At 50.4% G+C, this 16,988-nt stretch overlaps 1 protein-coding gene across 2 annotated transcripts in view; it reads left to right on the forward strand.

The window, feature by feature from the left end:
- UBE4B (ubiquitination factor E4B) overlaps positions 1–11,473 on the forward strand; it is a 120,212-nt gene extending 108,739 nt beyond the window's left edge. For both annotated transcript variants that reach the window (XM_059375239.1, XM_059375240.1), the window contains 5 exons: positions 1,851–1,985; positions 3,569–3,760; positions 9,518–9,692; positions 10,247–10,393; positions 10,720–11,473. In XM_059375239.1, coding sequence (XP_059231222.1) covers positions 1,851–1,985; positions 3,569–3,760; positions 9,518–9,692; positions 10,247–10,393; positions 10,720–10,781 — 711 coding nt within the window. In that variant the 3' untranslated portion in view covers positions 10,782–11,473. The remainder of the gene's footprint in view (positions 1–1,850; positions 1,986–3,568; positions 3,761–9,517; positions 9,693–10,246; positions 10,394–10,719) is intronic.
- The last annotated feature ends 5,515 nt before the right edge of the window (positions 11,474–16,988 follow it).

The following is a 16,988-nucleotide window of genomic DNA, read 5'->3' on the forward strand; positions in this document are numbered from 1 at the left end:
CCCTCTGCCGGGGGTCCGGTGGTGTCCCTGGATGGCGTCCTCCACATCTCCTCGGGTCTGCCCGCCTCACTGAGGGACAGCCACACTCTGTTAGATGCTTGGACTCCACACTTTGGAGTCTTCCTGATTCTTCTCCCTCAACAAACGCCTCAAGACTTGACCTTCAGATATCCGTGTCTGACCTCTTGTCCCAGATCCGCCCTCACCTGGCCTGCTGTCGCCTCTCTGACCGGCCCCGCGGCCTCCACTGCTGTCCGGGCCCATACCGCAGGGACGCTGTTAAAACTCCTCTGTTCACTATCACCACTTGATTCAGAACTTGGCCACGCTTCCCTTCTCATTCAGAGTCCAGTCCCGAATTGGAGCGGGCCCCCGGCCCGCCAATTTCCCTGTCACTCTCCCGAACCACACGGGCCTCCTCGCCCTTCTGCTGACCCGCGTGCTCGCCCCTTGGCGGGGAGCACTGTCGCCCCAGATTTCCACGGCGTCTCCTCCTTCAGACCATCCGCCTGCATGTCGCCTCCTCGGAGGCTGTCCCTGGCCACTCTTTCTCTCCTTTCCCTGCTTGCTTTTTCTCCGTCGCTGTCAGACTTGTCATGTGTCCGTGTGGGTGTTTGTTTGTTTTTTTTTTTTTTTAAAGATTTTATTTATTTATTTGACAGAGAGAGATGACAAGTAGGCAGAGAGACAGGCAGAGAGAGAGGAGGAAGCAGGCTCCCTGCTGAGCAGAGAGCCCGATGCGGGGCTCGATCCCAGGACCCTGGGATCATGACCCGAGCCGAAGGCAGCGGCTTAACCCACTGAGCCACCCAGGCGCCCCCGTGTGGGTGTTTGTTGATTGCTTCTCTCCCTGCCTGCGATCCAGGCCCCGTGAGGCCCACGAGCTCACTGGTCACATTCCGCGCTCCGGCGTCTGAAGGGGGGCCTGGCCTGGACCGGGGCCGGGAGACCATGTGCGGAGGAATGCGTGGGGCACGCAGACACGCCCTGCACTAGTTCTCACCTTGTTCTTGTGTCTTCCTGCTTCGACATGTGTTCTGTAGGCGCATTCTGGGCCAACGGGGCAGTGGGCAGGTGACCCAGCATCGCCACACCACCGCCCCCACGCAGCCACTCAGATGGCCCCACCCCAAGGTCCCCACGCAGGGTGTCAGCTGCTCTAGTTACCTTCTGAGCCCGGATAGAAGAATCTCCGTCTTCACTGCTGTTTCTGGGGACTTTCTCCATCTCAGAGCCTTCAGTGCTCCACCTGGCTTTCCCCACGAGTCAAACACACCTTATTATCTTGTTTCCCAGCCCAGGGCAGAATTGGAGGAGGAGGACGGTGCCAGAGGCAAGCATGCTGACGGCTGTCGGGGGAGACCGCCTTGAGAGCGGGGCGAGATGAAACTCCAAACCTTAGCACTCTGTAGGCACTTGGTGTAGAGGCAAAACCTCTGGGCCCCGGTATCCTAGCATAGCACAACTCATGTTTTTAAAATAATAGTGACTACAAGTTGTTACTCAGGGAGAGACTATCCTTGATAAGCAACCGCGTGTATCGGGCAGAGGGAAGGTCCACTTACTTCATCCCACATGGAAGCTGAAGGTGACTTCTTTTATCACTGGGGAAACCCGGGCTCATGTAAGTGAAACAATGTGCCAGGGTCACCTTACCCAGAGTCCCGAGAGTTCTCATGCTGAAAGGAATCAACCTCAGTTACCTGGAAAATTCTCTGGTTTGGGTTCTTCTCATTCCCTCAGCGTGTGGGTTTTGCTCTGCCCTTGTCCCGTTTTCCTTCACACTTGGTGTGCCGGTGAGCTCCCGGCCGGAGCTGACCTTGGCCTGGCCTCTGCTCCGTGTTTCCTAGGATCAGCAGCAAGCCCGTCAGTCCCAGCTGGCTCAGGACGAGCGTGTGTCCCGCTCCTATCTTGCTCTGGCAACAGAAACCGTGGACATGTTCCATATCCTCACGAAGCAGGTCCAGAAGCCGTTCCTCAGGCCGGTGAGTAGAAACTTCGAGGTGTTTATTTTGGGTATCAGATTCCATGGTCAGGTTCTGGCCTCTGTCGGGAAAAGTAATCATTGAGAGCCTGGACCTTTCAGCTCCAAGTTGCTAAGTGAAAGCTCGATGCTGATTTCGTTCCCAGTTCTGAGTGCTCTGGTGCTCTGGGGAGAGACCGAGCTCTGCTAACACTTTCTTCCAAGATCATGTGATTCGCTTTCTGCCTACATAGCGCATGGGATTATTAATGCCGAAGCTGTGACATATTTTTATCGTTATTGATGCCTGTATTTTATTTGTAGGAAAAGTAGAAAGTAGCATCCGTTGGAAATTAGAGTATAGTAAGTAGAAATCATTGATAATGGGTAAGAGCTTTAGTTCTCCTGGTTGTAGCTTTGTTACGCTCAAGAAGCCAGAGGGTAGTGAGAGCCATGATTAGGGTTTATGACAGATTGAAGGTAGTCGGGATATTTGGCCTTGTGCTGTTAGTGAGACCTGGGTCCTTCTTCTGAAATAGAACCGAGTGTCCTCACTGAAGACCACTGCTTTGCATTGGCCCCCTGCTCTCCCAGTGCCACACAGCATGGATGCTTTATGGTGTGGCCAGGACAAGGGTGGGGAGGAAGGCCAGGAAGGGGCCAGGGAGCTGGTTGTTAATTGCCTGAGGATACGGAGACAGGTTTACAATGGAACGTCTTTTTATTTCTCATTTCCTCCAGTGTCCACGTTCAGCATTCTGCCCCCCATTCTCACCACACCCTGGCCTGGGTGCCTCTCAGTGATGCGCCTCTCCTCTGTTTTCCATTTCATAGCTCTTCGTGAAAGAGCAGTGGAACGTGAAACAGAACCGAGCTCACTACTGAAAGCATGCAAACACCGCAACTAATTTAAACAAGACAGTTCAGACCCTTGCTTCCCTGGGGCTCGCAAGTGGAATTTCTTTAAACTTTTCCTACAAAGCCCCGATAGTAAACACTTAGGCGTTATGGGCCACACAGTCTGGCACGGCTCCTTAACTTGGCTGTTGTAGCACGAAGGCAGTTACAGACAATGTATATAAACAACTAAGTGTGGCTTTTTCAATAAAACTTTATAAAACCAAGCATCGGGCCAGGTTCGGCCTGCAGGTAACAGATGGCCAATCCCTGCACTAAAAACCTGTCTTATTTTCTGTTCAGGAATTCCTAATTCAGTAAGGCTTTGATTATTAGGAAACTATAATAAATTATTTGAGATGGAATTGTGAGTGATTTTCCCTCTTACCTGCTTCTCGGTGAATTTGGAGTGATGCTTGTTTTTCTCATTAAAAGCATGAATTTAAAGAAAAGGTTGCCTTCTGCTCATATTTATAGATATTCCGCCAACCTGTGACATTATTAAGTGTTAGAATTACTGGATTAGAGATGGAGAATAAAGAAAATTTTGAATATAAATGTCCTTCAGCTTTATGACTCACAGAACTTCTCAGGGATTCTTTAAAGATTAATCCAGCCAATTCCTGTTCCTCCACTGAAATGGGAGTTTTGGTCCTTCTCACTTGTCTCATCAGCATGAAATGTCCTCTTACCCTGTTGATTCCCTAGGAACTTGGACCCCGATTGGCCGCAATGCTGAACTTTAATCTTCAGCAACTCTGTGGCCCCAAGTGCCGTGACCTGAAAGTTGAAAACCCTGAGAAGTACGGCTTTGAACCAAAGAAGCTGTTGGACCAACTGACGGATATTTACCTGCAGCTGGACTGTGCCCGGTTTGCCAAAGCCATTGCTGACGACCAGGTCAGTGCCCGGGCGAGCAGGCCATTTCGGGGGGAGCCTGGGCCTCCGACCGCCGACCCGGCTGGCAGAGCTCGTGTCTCTCTGGACTTCCCAGCAGACCCATCTGTCCCAGGGTTTTCCCCACTTGGGAGTCAGGGAAGGCGATACTTTCCAGCTTGCGATTTGGGAAGTTTTTAGTACATAAATGGAAATAATCACTGCGTGGGCCGGGGGAACTGGTCTGGTATAAATGAAGCTGAATCAGCTCTTTTCCTTTGGGTGTAAAAAGGCTGATTTGGCTCCAGATCCGTCTGCAGCGGGGTCCTAGCCTGTCCTGCCACAGGTCTTATGCAAGAGATCCATCCCCTTCCCCCCAGGGTCCAGCCTTCGGAGGGGACCAGGTCTGCTTCCCAAGCGCCCCGCGTCAGTGCTGCTGTTACTGTGACTCCGGGTTTCAAACCTCACGTGGTCTTCCCAGGCTTCTCTCTGTTCTGTTCCTCATGTCCGCTGTGATGACACCCATTCTTTGTCATTTCCACAGCTAGTCCAAGCACCTCCCCACCCCTGACTTCCAGTGGTCTCATAAAGGGCTCCCCCAACCGCCATGTGCTTCTGGCCTGCATCATGGCCGTGTCCTCAGAGCTGACGCTTATCCGTTGAATACCAAGTTTTAGCCACTTGGCTTGTTTTCGTTGACTTCATCCTCACAAAATCCTCTGGTATAGGTTCTGTTAGGCTCCTCATTTTCACTTGAGGAAACTGAGGCACAGAGAGTTGAAGCAACTTGCTCCAGGCAGCACAGGGAGTACGGGATGGAGGCAGGGCTCATACCCGGGCCGTCTGGCCAGAGTACGTACTCCCCCAGCCTCTCTGCCCTCTACTGAAAATACCCCGAACGTCCCATGCTCATCTGTCTCTCCATCTTTGTTCACCCTTTCTGTCCAGATACCTCTCACGTTTCAGGTTAACCAGCAGTAGGGGTTCTAGAAGGTTCTTTACCCGTCTCTCATCCAAAGGAATGATAGTAAAGTAGAGGAGTTTTAAGTACTATTTTTTTTTTAATAATAGTTTTACTGAGATATAATTCACATATGTGGGTACTTCTGGGTGTAAGCAAGAGAGTCGGTCTTGGCAGAGGGCCTACAAGGGGAGACACCACATAGGTCTAAAGTGGGTTTTCCGTAAAAAGTGGTGGTATAGGAGGGCATTAGGAGTTTGCAGTTACCGTGGGGGGTTACAGAGATGTTTTTCTAGACTACAGCTCCGTAATACTGCATATCCTGACCTACGGATGGTTAAGTGGCAGTCTGTAGTCCGACGGAGAAGGACGAAGATGCACCCCTATCCAGATGGGTGTGTCTGCTTGGACGGTAGGCCGGCTGCAGCCAGGCTGTGGTAGCCCAGCCAGAGGGGTGGGGGGAGGTGTGAGAAGTCCCCAGAGACTTCCACTCTTTACCAGAAAAGGCTTGGAAGAGTCGAGTCGCAGGGTGTGGCCGGTAGGCCTTGCTGTGGTGCCGGCTCGGGCGTGGGGAACAGGACCGTCCTGCAGTGTGGAGAAACACAGCACGGCTGTGAGATGGTGAAGACCCAGTGGGGGACAGCGCCCGGTGATGCCTGTGGGGTGTGGTGGGGCCTGTGAGGGCACCAGACTTGAGTCGTAGACCGCAGCTTCTGCACCGTGGCCCGTAGCTTTTCTTGAATTTCTACAGAGCCCGTCTCTGCCAGACTCAGAAGGCAAACACGCAGGTGCCACTGTACCATGGACAGCAAAACGTATTAAGTGTGACGTTAGTTCTGATTGTTGGGCATCTCCCATTTATAGTGGCTGTAAGCTGATTCGGGCCCTGACGATTGTCTCGGAAGAGGGTTTGGGGGGCTGGGGAAGGAAGGTTGGAAGTCCAGAGAGCTCCAGAGGAACAGTAGTGGAATTTTGTTTTCTCCTTTGGGAGCAGTGGTCTTGGTTTGATCTGGGAGGTCCGGGAAGACCGAAGAAGAAGGAAACAGCGGCCCAGCAGGGACAGAAACTCAAAAGCCTCTCTCCCGGTCAGCCAAGAGCGGGCTAAAGACAAGGGTCTGGAAAAGGGGACGGGGGGACCAGCGTGAAGAGCCGCTGAGCCTTGTGCTCACAGACTGGAGGAGAGAGCCCGTCGCCGGAGCAGGACCGGAGGGCAGCTGTCCTGGAGCTGAGGGAGCCCGGGACGGGGGGTCAGAGGGAGACCGTGTGCCACCCTGATGGCCACGCAGGACGGGCCCTCACCGACAGACTCTGTGCGGACTGCTCCTGCCGTCTGTTAGCACTAGGGTCTGTTCAAAAATAAAGAATAAAGAGGGGCATGTGGGTGGCTCCGTCAACTGAGCGCGTGACTCTTGAACCGGCTCAAGTCACGATCTCCCAGTCGTGACACGGAGCCCCGTGTTGGGTTCCACATGTGGTGCGGAGTCTCCTTAAGATTCTCCCTTCCGGGCGCCTGGGTGGCTCAGTGGTTAAGCCGCTGCCTTCGGCTCGGGTCATGATCTCAGGGTCCTGGGATCGAGTCCCGCATCGGGGTCTCTGCTCGGCAGGGAGCCTGCTTCCCTCTCTCTCTCTCTCTCTGCCTGCCTCTCCGTCTACTTGTGATTTCTCACTGTCAAATAAATAAATAAAATCTTTAAAAAAAAAAAAAAAAAAAAAAGATTCTCCCTTCCGGGGCGCCTGGGGGGCTCAGTGGGTTGGGCCTCTGCCTTCGGCTCAGGTCATGATCTCAGGGTCCTGGGATTGAGCCCCACATCGGGCTCTCTGCTCAGTGGGGAGCCTGCTTCCTCCTCTCTCTCTGCCTGCCTCTCTGCCTCCTTGTGATCTCTGTCTGTCAAATAAATAAATAAAATCTTAAAAAAAAAAAAAAAGATTCTCTCCCTTCCCCCTCCGCACCTCCCCCTGCTCGCACGCGAGGGCCCTCGCTCTAAAATAAATGAAAATAAAGGATAAAAAGCCCACTGAAGTCACACTTCTGTCCATCTTTCCTTTTTGTTTTTTTTGTTTTTTGTTTTTCTTTTTTAATTGAGGTGAAATTCACGTAACGTTGAAGTGTGCAGTTCGTTGGCATTTAGTGCATTCCCAGTGTTATGCAACCTCCACCTCTCTCCAGTTCTAACAGCTTATCGAAATGTCACCCCCCGACGGAAATGCCACACTCGTGAAGCAGGCATCGTCCATCCCCTGCCCCCCATCACCCCAGTCCTGGGCAGCCACTGATCTGCTGGGTCTCTTCACTTTACCTAATTCGGGATTTACCTATTTGCCTCTACTGGGTATTTCCTGTAAATGGAATAATACAATACATTACCTTTTGTGTCTAGCTTCTTTCATTTAGCATAAAGTTTTGAGGTTCATCAGTGTACCATACCTCGATCCTTTCTTACGGCTGGATGGTCTCTCATTACGTGGAGCTCCCCTGATGGGTTTCTGTCTTCAACCATCGGTGGTCCTTTGAGTCGTTCCCACCTTTTGGCTGTTAGAAATGGTTTTTCGCTGAACATGGGTGACCAAGTATTTGTATACCTGTCTTTGATTCTTTGGGCTATCCACTCAGGTAGAATTGCTGAATTCTAGCAGTAATACGATGTTGAACTTTCTAAGGACCTGCCCCACGGTCTGCCACAGTGGCCACACCATTTTCCATTCCCACCAGCAGTGGACAAGGGGGCTCGTTTCAATTTCTTCACATCCTCACCAACACTTGTTATTTTTTTTCTTTTCTTTTAACAGCCACCGTAGTGGGAATGAAGTGTTACTTCACTGTGGTTCTGATTCACATTTTCATAACAACAAATTTCGTGTGCTTCTTGGCCATCTGTATGTCTTTTTGGGAGAAATGACTGTTCACGTCTTTCACCATTTTTTAAATGGATCGTTTGTATTTTGTTGTTGAATTGTAGGAGCTCTTTATATATTCTGGATACAAGACCTTTATCAGATACATGATTGTAGATATTTCCGTGTTTAATTTTAGAATGATTCTGTAAGATCCTTGAGGACAAGAACAGTGTCTTTGCTGCATCTCTGACCCAACCCACATCAGACTCCACACAGCAGCTCAGTAATGTGCCTTTGCTCCATGCATTGATGCCTTGCTCCAGGAGGCTGAATGCCATGTCCCCTCATCACGGGTTGCCTTTGATTTCTGATAATGCCCACTACACTGCTCTTAGAAGTTGACTTAGAAGTAAGCACAAGTCAGTTGGTGAAAAACTCATCATCATCATTTGCGAAATAGGGTAGGTGATGTTTCATGAGGATAGCAAGTGGCCTCTTTTCACAAAGAGAAGTTCAAGGTGAAGTTGTCTCAGTCACAACGCCCAATCCACAATACACCCCTGTGCTGCACAGTGTTTTAATTTTGGCCTCCCAACATCTTCCTATAATCTTTTGGCCTCTTGTCCCCTGTGCCCCTCCCCAAAGGGATGGATGGAGACTGTGGCTTCCTGGCTTATAAGGAGGAGAGATGTCAAGTAAGGTATTTGCTGAATCCACGTAGTAATTTAGTTTCAGAAAACTATACTGGAGGCTCTCTGAACTTTTCAGGATTGGACAGGATGGCTTTTAGGATTTCTGCCAGGCCGAGGCTAGCGCATGCCCTTTCCTCTCTCTGCGCGTGGGTGCGTACAGAGAGAAAGTGAGCATGTACGCTTACTTAGAAACTGAAGTTAAAGAAGAAAGGTCGAGGAATTTCAACCCTGTGCTCTAAGAGAATACGGGTATTGACATGAATTCACCCCATAGACGTTCGTCTGAATCCTTGGATGGGAAGCGCCGCTCAGGGGTGACCAGGCCTTGGTTTGGAGTCTTGGGCTCGATCCATCCCCTCTCTGTTTGCGTCACTGTCACTGAATTGACAAGAGGCCAGTGTTTTTGCTATAAATGCAAATTAGGATATGCTGTGATATTTCTGAACGGCAGTGATGTATCTGAATCAGGCACGGGAGGAAACCCGGACCCAGAGGGGTTTGCCTGAGACCGCCCAGTGGGTAGACAGTGGAGCCAGAATTCAAGTCCCCGTTCATCTGGGTCTTCATGGGCGCTTGTCCTCCAGCAGCCCCCTGCTCCTCTCAGTGGAGCACCTGACAGTTAGCAGTGTGGAGCTGAGAGCTCTGGGAGAAAGACTGACCACGAACAGGATAAAGCTCCTTTTGATTACGAGCCGTGTTGGGTTGTTTTCCCCATGTTGACCTTTAGAGAAAAGAGCTGACACTTGTCGCAGGCCACAGTGCCTTTCAAAGCCTCAAACAGACGCGATTTTCATTCTCTTTTTAATATTTAGATTTTAGGGGCGCCTAGGTGGCTCAGTCAGTTCAGTGTCTGACTCTTGATTTCAGCGCATCATAATTTCAGGGCCCTGGGTTCGAGTTCTGGGTGGGGCTTCATGCTCGGCAGGGAGTCTGCTTCTCCCTCTCCCTCTGCCCCTCTCCTGCCCGTTCATTCTCTCTCTCCCTGTCTCATAAAGAAATCTAAATTTTAAAAGAATACATGTTTGCTATAAGAGTAATTCCAGAATTTAAAAATTCCCCTCCTTTGCCTCAACCCTAAAGTCCTCCGCAGCGGTAATGACCTTGTGGGGTCTGGTGCGGCTTATTCTGGTTTGTATTGTATGTGTTTGTAGCCACATGAGAGTGTTTAGATACATGGTATCTTCTCAGGGCTTTTTTAGAAAGACACCAATGGATCGTACTCTGGGCATTTTCTGCAGCTTTTTTCCTACTTAAAATACACTGATGGCTCACATTGTCTTTCCTCGTTGGCAGAGATCCTACAGCAAGGAGTTGTTTGAAGAAGTGATCTCGAAGATGCGGAAGGCCGGGATCAAATCGACCATAGCGATCGAGAAGTTTAAGCTCCTGGCCGAGAAGGTGGAGGAGATAGTGGCCAAGAACGCGCGCGCGGAAATCGACTACAGTGACGCCCCCGACGAGTTCAGAGGCAAGTGGGCCGCTCTCCTCCTGCTGAATTCTTTGAATTACCTGGAGACGCGTAACATGAAGAGACAGCGGTCTGTGCTTTTCACTTCCGTATGGTGTGCTAGAGTTACTCCTGGAGATGCAGTGTCTGAAATCACGTTTGTCTACTTTTAGTTCGTTATAAATGAAGAGGGGCGGGTTCTTAGCTTGATATCAAACCAAGTAACGACCACGAACGTGCCAAGATCAGCCTTGCCTTGCAAGGTTCTGAGAACCAAGCCTTGCCTGGAGGTTCTGAGATGAGGGGCTCCGGCCGCTGTCTCTCCTGCAGAGCCCTGGTCCTTTTCCTCTTCCTCCCCGTCCCAGCTCTAGCTGGCCAAGGGTGCGTCCCTCCCCCGGAGGCACTGTGGGTGTCTTTATCTTGTGCCAACGTCTGGCTGCCCTTGGGGGCCTGGTCGGGCCAGGCAATTGTTGGTCTGTGGATCTAGACCTTTCCCCGACAGGAGGGGCTTTGTCTCATCGTCACCTTCAGTTCTGGGTGCTGAGATGACAGTTCGCTCTGCTCTGTCTCCGCAGACCCTCTGATGGACACCCTGATGACCGACCCCGTGCGGCTGCCGTCCGGCACCGTCATGGACCGCTCCGTCATCCTGCGGCACTTGCTCAACTCCCCCACGGACCCCTTCAACCGGCAGACGCTGACCGAGAGCATGCTGGAACCAGGTAGGGGAGGGTGCAGCCTCGGGCCCCCGGCCCGTATCCGGGCCCAGCCGTGGCGCCCGCCCGAGTCCCCTGTCAGAGAGCCATCAGAGGGGCCGATGTACCAAATCCAGAAGATTCCATAGCTTACGGCACTTCATGGAAAAGACACAAAGCATTCTTGGCTCTGATTCACTGTGGGAGGCTGGTCCTTATGTCCCACTTCTTCCTCGGCCTTCCTGTCGGGGGGAGTGAATGGCCTTTTCTCTCCGTTTGTATAGAACCGGGGCTCCATCTCCTAGCCAGAGCCCTCCAGCCCGGGGCCATTAATCCTCTCTTTTCTTTCCCAGTGCCAGAATTGAAAGAACAGATTCACGCCTGGATGAGAGAGAAACAAAACAGTGATCACTAAACTGTCCCCCGTGCCCCCCCTCCGCACGGGACAGCCAAGGCGGGCCGGGCAGGCGGGAGCGGTGTCGGCGGTGGAGACGCCCTTCCGATGCTTTTCAGCCCCGCTGGGCAGGAGACGCTGAGAGCCCCCACCCCCCACCCGGAGTGACCAGACGGTGGAGACCTGCGAGGACGTGGATAGCAAGAGGAACCCCATTCCTGTACATATATTTAAGTGACACACATGGTCAAAAGCTTGAGGGACACACTTTACGATTGCTTGTGTAATAAAGCTCGTCTTCCTATGTCACCATTTGGGGCTTTTGCAACGGAAGTCTTTTAGCGATTGATGACCAGTGGGTCTGGGCAGCATCCCAAGTTCATCTCCCCCACCCCCACCCCTAAACCCAATATCCGTTGATTTGATTGTGATTAGAGAACCTTGGACATTTTGCTGCTAAAGAATCCTTCCCCCTCCTCCTCCCTTGACCCGACTTGCACTGCTGTGGATTTTTTTAAGAGAAGCAAAAACAAAAATATACTCCTTCCCCCCCCCCCCCCGGCCCTCCAGACATATACTCTGTGAGAGAACCGTGCCTGCGACAAAGTGTTCATCCTGGGATCGGATCGTATTTTTATATCATATTCACGTATTTGTTTTTTTAATTGGTGTTAGATGACATGATTAATAAAAAAGGCAAGATATTTTCAGAATTCGAATTTCAGTTTTTATTTTTTTTTTTTCTTTTGAAATGCCCCTTTAAAGTTTTTTTATTCTAAACAAAATGAAGAGAATCTGTTGCTCTGGTCCTTGGCATAGGCCTCTCGTAGGAGCCCGAGGAGCAGCTGCAGGGCAGGAAAAAGTATTCACATATATCAGGATTTTGACAGGACTTACGGTTTTGGGGGGAGGCGCACGTGGGGCGGGGGGCGGCAATTCGAAACCGTTAACAGTTACCTTAGGAGGGAAAAGAAAGTCCTCAGCTCCAGAGTCTGGGTCCGAGGCAGGGGGTCATCTATAAGACGTATCCTTTGGGGCTTGTCCTTACCAAAGCAAAAATGGGGCACAGGAATCGGGGACGCGTGTCTCCCTGTAAACACACACACGCACACGCACAGAACCCTAAGACTTTTTGTGTCACTACTCCCGACTCCAGCATACTTGAATTCTCGCGTTTCCTGTGGGGTAAAGAAAGGATCTGAAACCATAAAGTGTTTTGAGGAAATTAAGCTCCGAGAACAGACTTTCTTTCTTCCTTTTTCCGCCCCTCCACAGACAATGTCCTCTGTTCGATTCCTAACGCAAACTACAATAAATGGTGATACGCATTCAGAAGGAACCTTCTTTGAGTCTCTTCTTTTTGTGGCAAGCAGAGGGGTGGGTGAGGCACCAGAGCCAAGCGAGTCTGCCCGTGGTGGATCCCGTCTGCAGCCAATTAAGAGTCGCTATTTTTAAAAATAAAACTTTCTCGCGTTTGTATCAGTCTCGGTTCTCATTTCGCCGATTGCGTGTGCGAGGGGCTGAGCCGTGTCGCGTTCGGTCTCTGCTGTCCCCAGCGTGGTCCCCATCGCCAGTACCTTTCCCCTGACCTCTCCAGTCCTCCCTCAAGGCCAGCCCGTGGCCTATGCAGTGCGGAAAGTGGGCACCTGCGGAGCTTCCTTCGCCACGCAGACGCTTCTACCCACATATGGCTTCGCCCTCTAAGAAGGCGATTCTCTTGGGGCGCCTGGGTGGCTCCGAGGCTTGAGCCGCTGACTCTCGATTTTGACTCAGCTCATGACCACAGGGTCCTGGGATCAAGCCCCAAGCTCCGTGGGGAAGTCTGCTTGAGGAGTTTCTCCCTCTCTCTCTGCCCCTCCCCTGCTCGCACTCACACTGTCTCTAAAATAAATCTTCAAAAAATAAGACGAAACTATTGTCTTGGGTGGTTTTTAAACGCATCAGGGTGTGAGGTGCAGAGAGGTTAGGTAATTGGCTCAAGGTCACCTGGTCAGTTAGTGGAAGATTAAACGTCCAGGCTCCAAAGTCTGTGCCCCCAGCCCCATCTGACTTCTCTTGAGCAGACGGATAGTAAATCAAAGTATATAATGCATTCGTTATCCCTCCATGCAGATACTTCCACTAATTTAGTTCACTTTTTACTAAACTTACATATGTATATGTCTATAAAGCTGGGTTTTGGGTCACCTGGGTGGCTCAGTGGGTTAAAGCCTCTGCCTTCGGCTCAGGTCATGATCCCAGGGTCCTGGGATCGAGCCCCACATCGGGCTCTCTGCTCAGCAAGGAGCCTGCTTCCTCTCTCTCTGCCTGCCTTTCTGCCTACTTGTGATCTCTGTCTGCCAAATAAATAAATAAAATCTTAAAAAAAATAAAACGCTATATTTTGGGGCTTCGATGCCTAATCGTTTATCCATCTTACGAATATGTATTATTATCTCCTCTCTAAACAGATTATAAAGTCTTCACAGCACAGTTTCTGTCATCTGCATGTCCCAGTGAATGTGATAAGATGCTGCCGTATCCCTCCACGGACCCTCAGCATTTTGAATACTCACAATTCAGAGGTTTCAAGGATCTTCCACTGGGTAGGACATATCTTCTGTCTCTACCATCTCTAGCAGCAAGATAATTCATGTTTCTATTTCTCAGGTTACTATTTTATAGAAACTTGTGTTTCTATTCTATCAATTCTTTTCTATTCTATCAAACACAACTTTGATGCAATCGATTAATTACGGATACTAAGATAAATCCCGAAATATTTTATTTTATTTTTTTTTCTAAAGATTTTATTTATTTATTTGACAGGCAGAGATCACAAGTAGGCAGAGAGGCAGGCAGAGAGAGAGGAGGAAGCAGGCTCCCCCCTGAGCAGAGAGCCCGATGTGGGGCTCGATCCCAGAACCCTGAGATCATGACCTGAGCTGAAGGCAGCGGCTTTAACCCACTGAGCCACCCAGATGCCCCAATTCCGAAATATTTTAAAAGCAGGCCTTGGCTACAAGAAAGATGGTCAGATACAAAGGTAGATCTGAGTATCAGATGAGCTGAAGAGAAATAATCCTTGACAGATGATTAAAATAACTTCTTACTCGTTTTGTGACTCACTCTTGTGTGGGATTTTAAAAAGAGTTGATGAAATACCTTTTGAAAAAGATAGCCGAGCATGTTATTTTGTGCACGTTTTGCAGCCTTTGGATTTGACGCAGAAAGAAGTGAATTTCGCCGTGTTTTGGTTGGTGTGGAAAGGAGACATAAAGAGGCCTGGTCTGACGAGGTTAAGTTTTCAATAGAGGGAGACCTCCGCAGTGGCCTGTGAACTTGGCTTTGATATCCACTGGTGTTGGGCCGAAGGAGACCACGTTGGTTGTAGATAACTTGTCTTTTGTGAGCATATTCTAGGCACAAGGCAGTGTTTCATGTAATAATTCACTTAATCCTCAACAACTGTCCGGCGGAGATGGTATGGTGTCTGTGAGACGGGCGTGTGACACTAAGTCACGTGGCTTCAGAGGCTGATCCCTCCAACGCCCCCGCTGTGTGACAGTATCCCAGAATGGCCCAGCCTCAGAATGCCCAAGGACCTATGGAGAAGCAGCATGCCCTTCTGGAAGGGGCTTTGGCCTTGGGGTCCGCTCCAGACCCAACGCTCATGGGAGCTGGTGAAGGAACGTCAGTCCCAGTGCTGGGCTCGCCAGCCCCTCCCCGCCGAGCCCCAATTGGTATCTCCAGCCCAGGCCTTTCTCCCGTGCTGCAGACACCGGTCATCTCTGATGCCTCCTGGGTTCTGAATTAAGTTCCTGTTTCTCCCCCAACCCCCTCCTCTTTGTCTCCCCATCACGTTAAATGGCAGCCCCATCCTTCTCCATCACTTGGACCAAAACCTTGGGAGTCATCCTTCATTCCTCTCCTGTGCTCTTCTCCTACCCATTCTGCCCACGGATTTCTCAGCTCTACCTGCGCAACGGACCCGGAATTCAGCTACTCTTCACGGGCCCACGGGTGTGACCGGTGTGAGGCAGTAGCGGTGACCTGGCTTGCTGCGCTCGCCTGCGGACTGCTCTCCTGTCCCCCGCCTTGTTCTCCTCTCTCGGAACAGCAGCCGGAGCGGTCTCCTTAAAACGTGCCTAAGAGCAGGGGCACCTGGCTGGCTGGCTCAGCTCGTGGGGCGTGCAACGCTTGATCTCCGGGTCATGAGTTCAAGCCCCACGTTGGGCATGGAGATTACTAAAACCACGAAGCAAACAAACAAAAGCCACTTGACTAAGTTTCCACGCTCAAACCTTCCATGGCTTCCCAGTCCTCTAGAAACAAGAATTTTATAGTAACCTAGAAGGCGGCACGCTCCCTCTCCATCATCTCTCTGAACATACATCCTACAGCTCCTCCTTCCGCCAGCTGCCAAGCCTCCCTGGCCTCCTGCCCTCCTTAACCGGCAGGCACGTTCCCCACACTGCGAGCACCCTTGTATTTGCTCCCTCTGCAAGGAATCCTCTGCCCACGGATATCCACCTAGAACACAAACCCCTTATGGCTTTAGGGCTTTGCACAACTATCACCTCTGTGAGTCCTTCCTTGTCCTGCCTGTTTAAAATTGCACTATTTGGGGCGCCTGGGTGGCTCAGTGGGTTAAAGCCTCTGCCTTTGGCTCAGGTCCTGATGCCAGGGTCCTGAGATCGACCCGCATCAGGTTCTCTGCTCAGCAGGGAGCCTGCTTCCCCTCGCCCTGCCTGTCTCTCTGCCTACTTGTGATCTCGGTCTGTCCAATAAATAAATAAAATCTTTAAAAATAAAATAAAATTGCACTATTTGCTGTCCCTTGCTATTCCCTTTCTTTGCATTTTCACCTTAACATTTATCATTCGCTGAATTAAGATCTGACTTCTTACAATCTGTTTCCTCCCACTACCACGTGTGCCCGAGGAGGACAGGATTCTAGTACCTGGAACAACACCCGGTGCACAGGGTCAGTGCTCAGTCTGTGTGTTGCATGAATGATCTCTTCACGTACTTGTCATTCCGGTTGTATCATTTATTTGTTGCTGCAGAACCAGATCACCCCAAATTTAGTAGCGTGATGTTGTTACAGTGATTTTATCTCCGCTGGTTCTGGAGGTTCCAGGAACAAGCTTCCAAGAGGACCCGACAGGAGCTGTGACACCTCTTACAATGGAGTCTTGGAAGTCACACAGTGTGACTTCTGCCTTAGTCGTAAGCCGGCCTGGATGTAAAGGGAAGGAATGTAGAAGCCACTCCGCAACAGGCAGGTTGCTAGCCTCACACTGTAAGAACAGTTTCTGAGAAGGGAGATACTGTTCTGGTCACCTTGCAAAATGAGATCCACCACATTTCCCTCCCCCCGACAATTTACAGTCTCCGTATATGCAAAATACATCCATCTCTTCCCCCCAAAGATCCCACACTTCATCCCATTATGGCATCATCTTGACGTCCAACGTCTCATCATCCAGAACAAGTCCAAGGGCAGGGGAGTCTCTCTGATGTGATTCTTTAGGTCCAGGCCCTGGAGGGCTACTCCTCTTGATTTAAAGTTCTGTGAACTAAAGATACAAGTTATCTACACACATGCGCGTGCGCGCACACACACACACACGCACACGCACACCACACAATAATGGGACAGATATAGAAAAATCATTATAGATGTTCCTATTCCAAACGTTGGAAAATGGGAACCCCAGAGTCACTGGTCCGTTGTAATTCTGAACTCCTGCTGGCACCTGTTGCAGTTCCTTAGAGAGGAATCCGTCCTACAACCTACTAATTGTTCACCGAGCCTCTCAGCTCCGCCCTCTGGGCTCTTGGGTTTTGCCCATGAACCTCTCCTTCCCTGTCCATAACAAAACAACATTGCGACGAAGTATGCAGTACACATCTCAGTCTGCTTCCTGTCCATAAAAAGAGGTTGGGTTCAGAAGTCTCTTTCTACATCATACTTTCTCTGCCGCGCTCCCTCTAAGTCAGAGGTACATGCTCCCAAACAATTCCCTTAGGATTTGGTGGGTTTGCTATGAATCTCCTTGGAGTTGACTCTATTAAAAGCTACACCCACAGACCTCTTCCGGATCAACTCTCCCCTATTTTAGATTTCTCGTGAGGTCCTTCAATCTTGCTGAGATGTTAAAGGGGTTTGTAGTCACGTTCTTGTCCTTGTATGTGATGGTTTCTAAAGATCTAAGTGGCTTCTGGAGGCAAGAAGAAGAAGTC

The sequence above is a fragment of the Mustela nigripes genome, chromosome 14 (genome assembly GCF_022355385.1).
Source record: "Mustela nigripes isolate SB6536 chromosome 14, MUSNIG.SB6536, whole genome shotgun sequence".
In the NCBI taxonomy this organism is placed as follows: Eukaryota; Metazoa; Chordata; class Mammalia; order Carnivora; family Mustelidae; genus Mustela; species Mustela nigripes.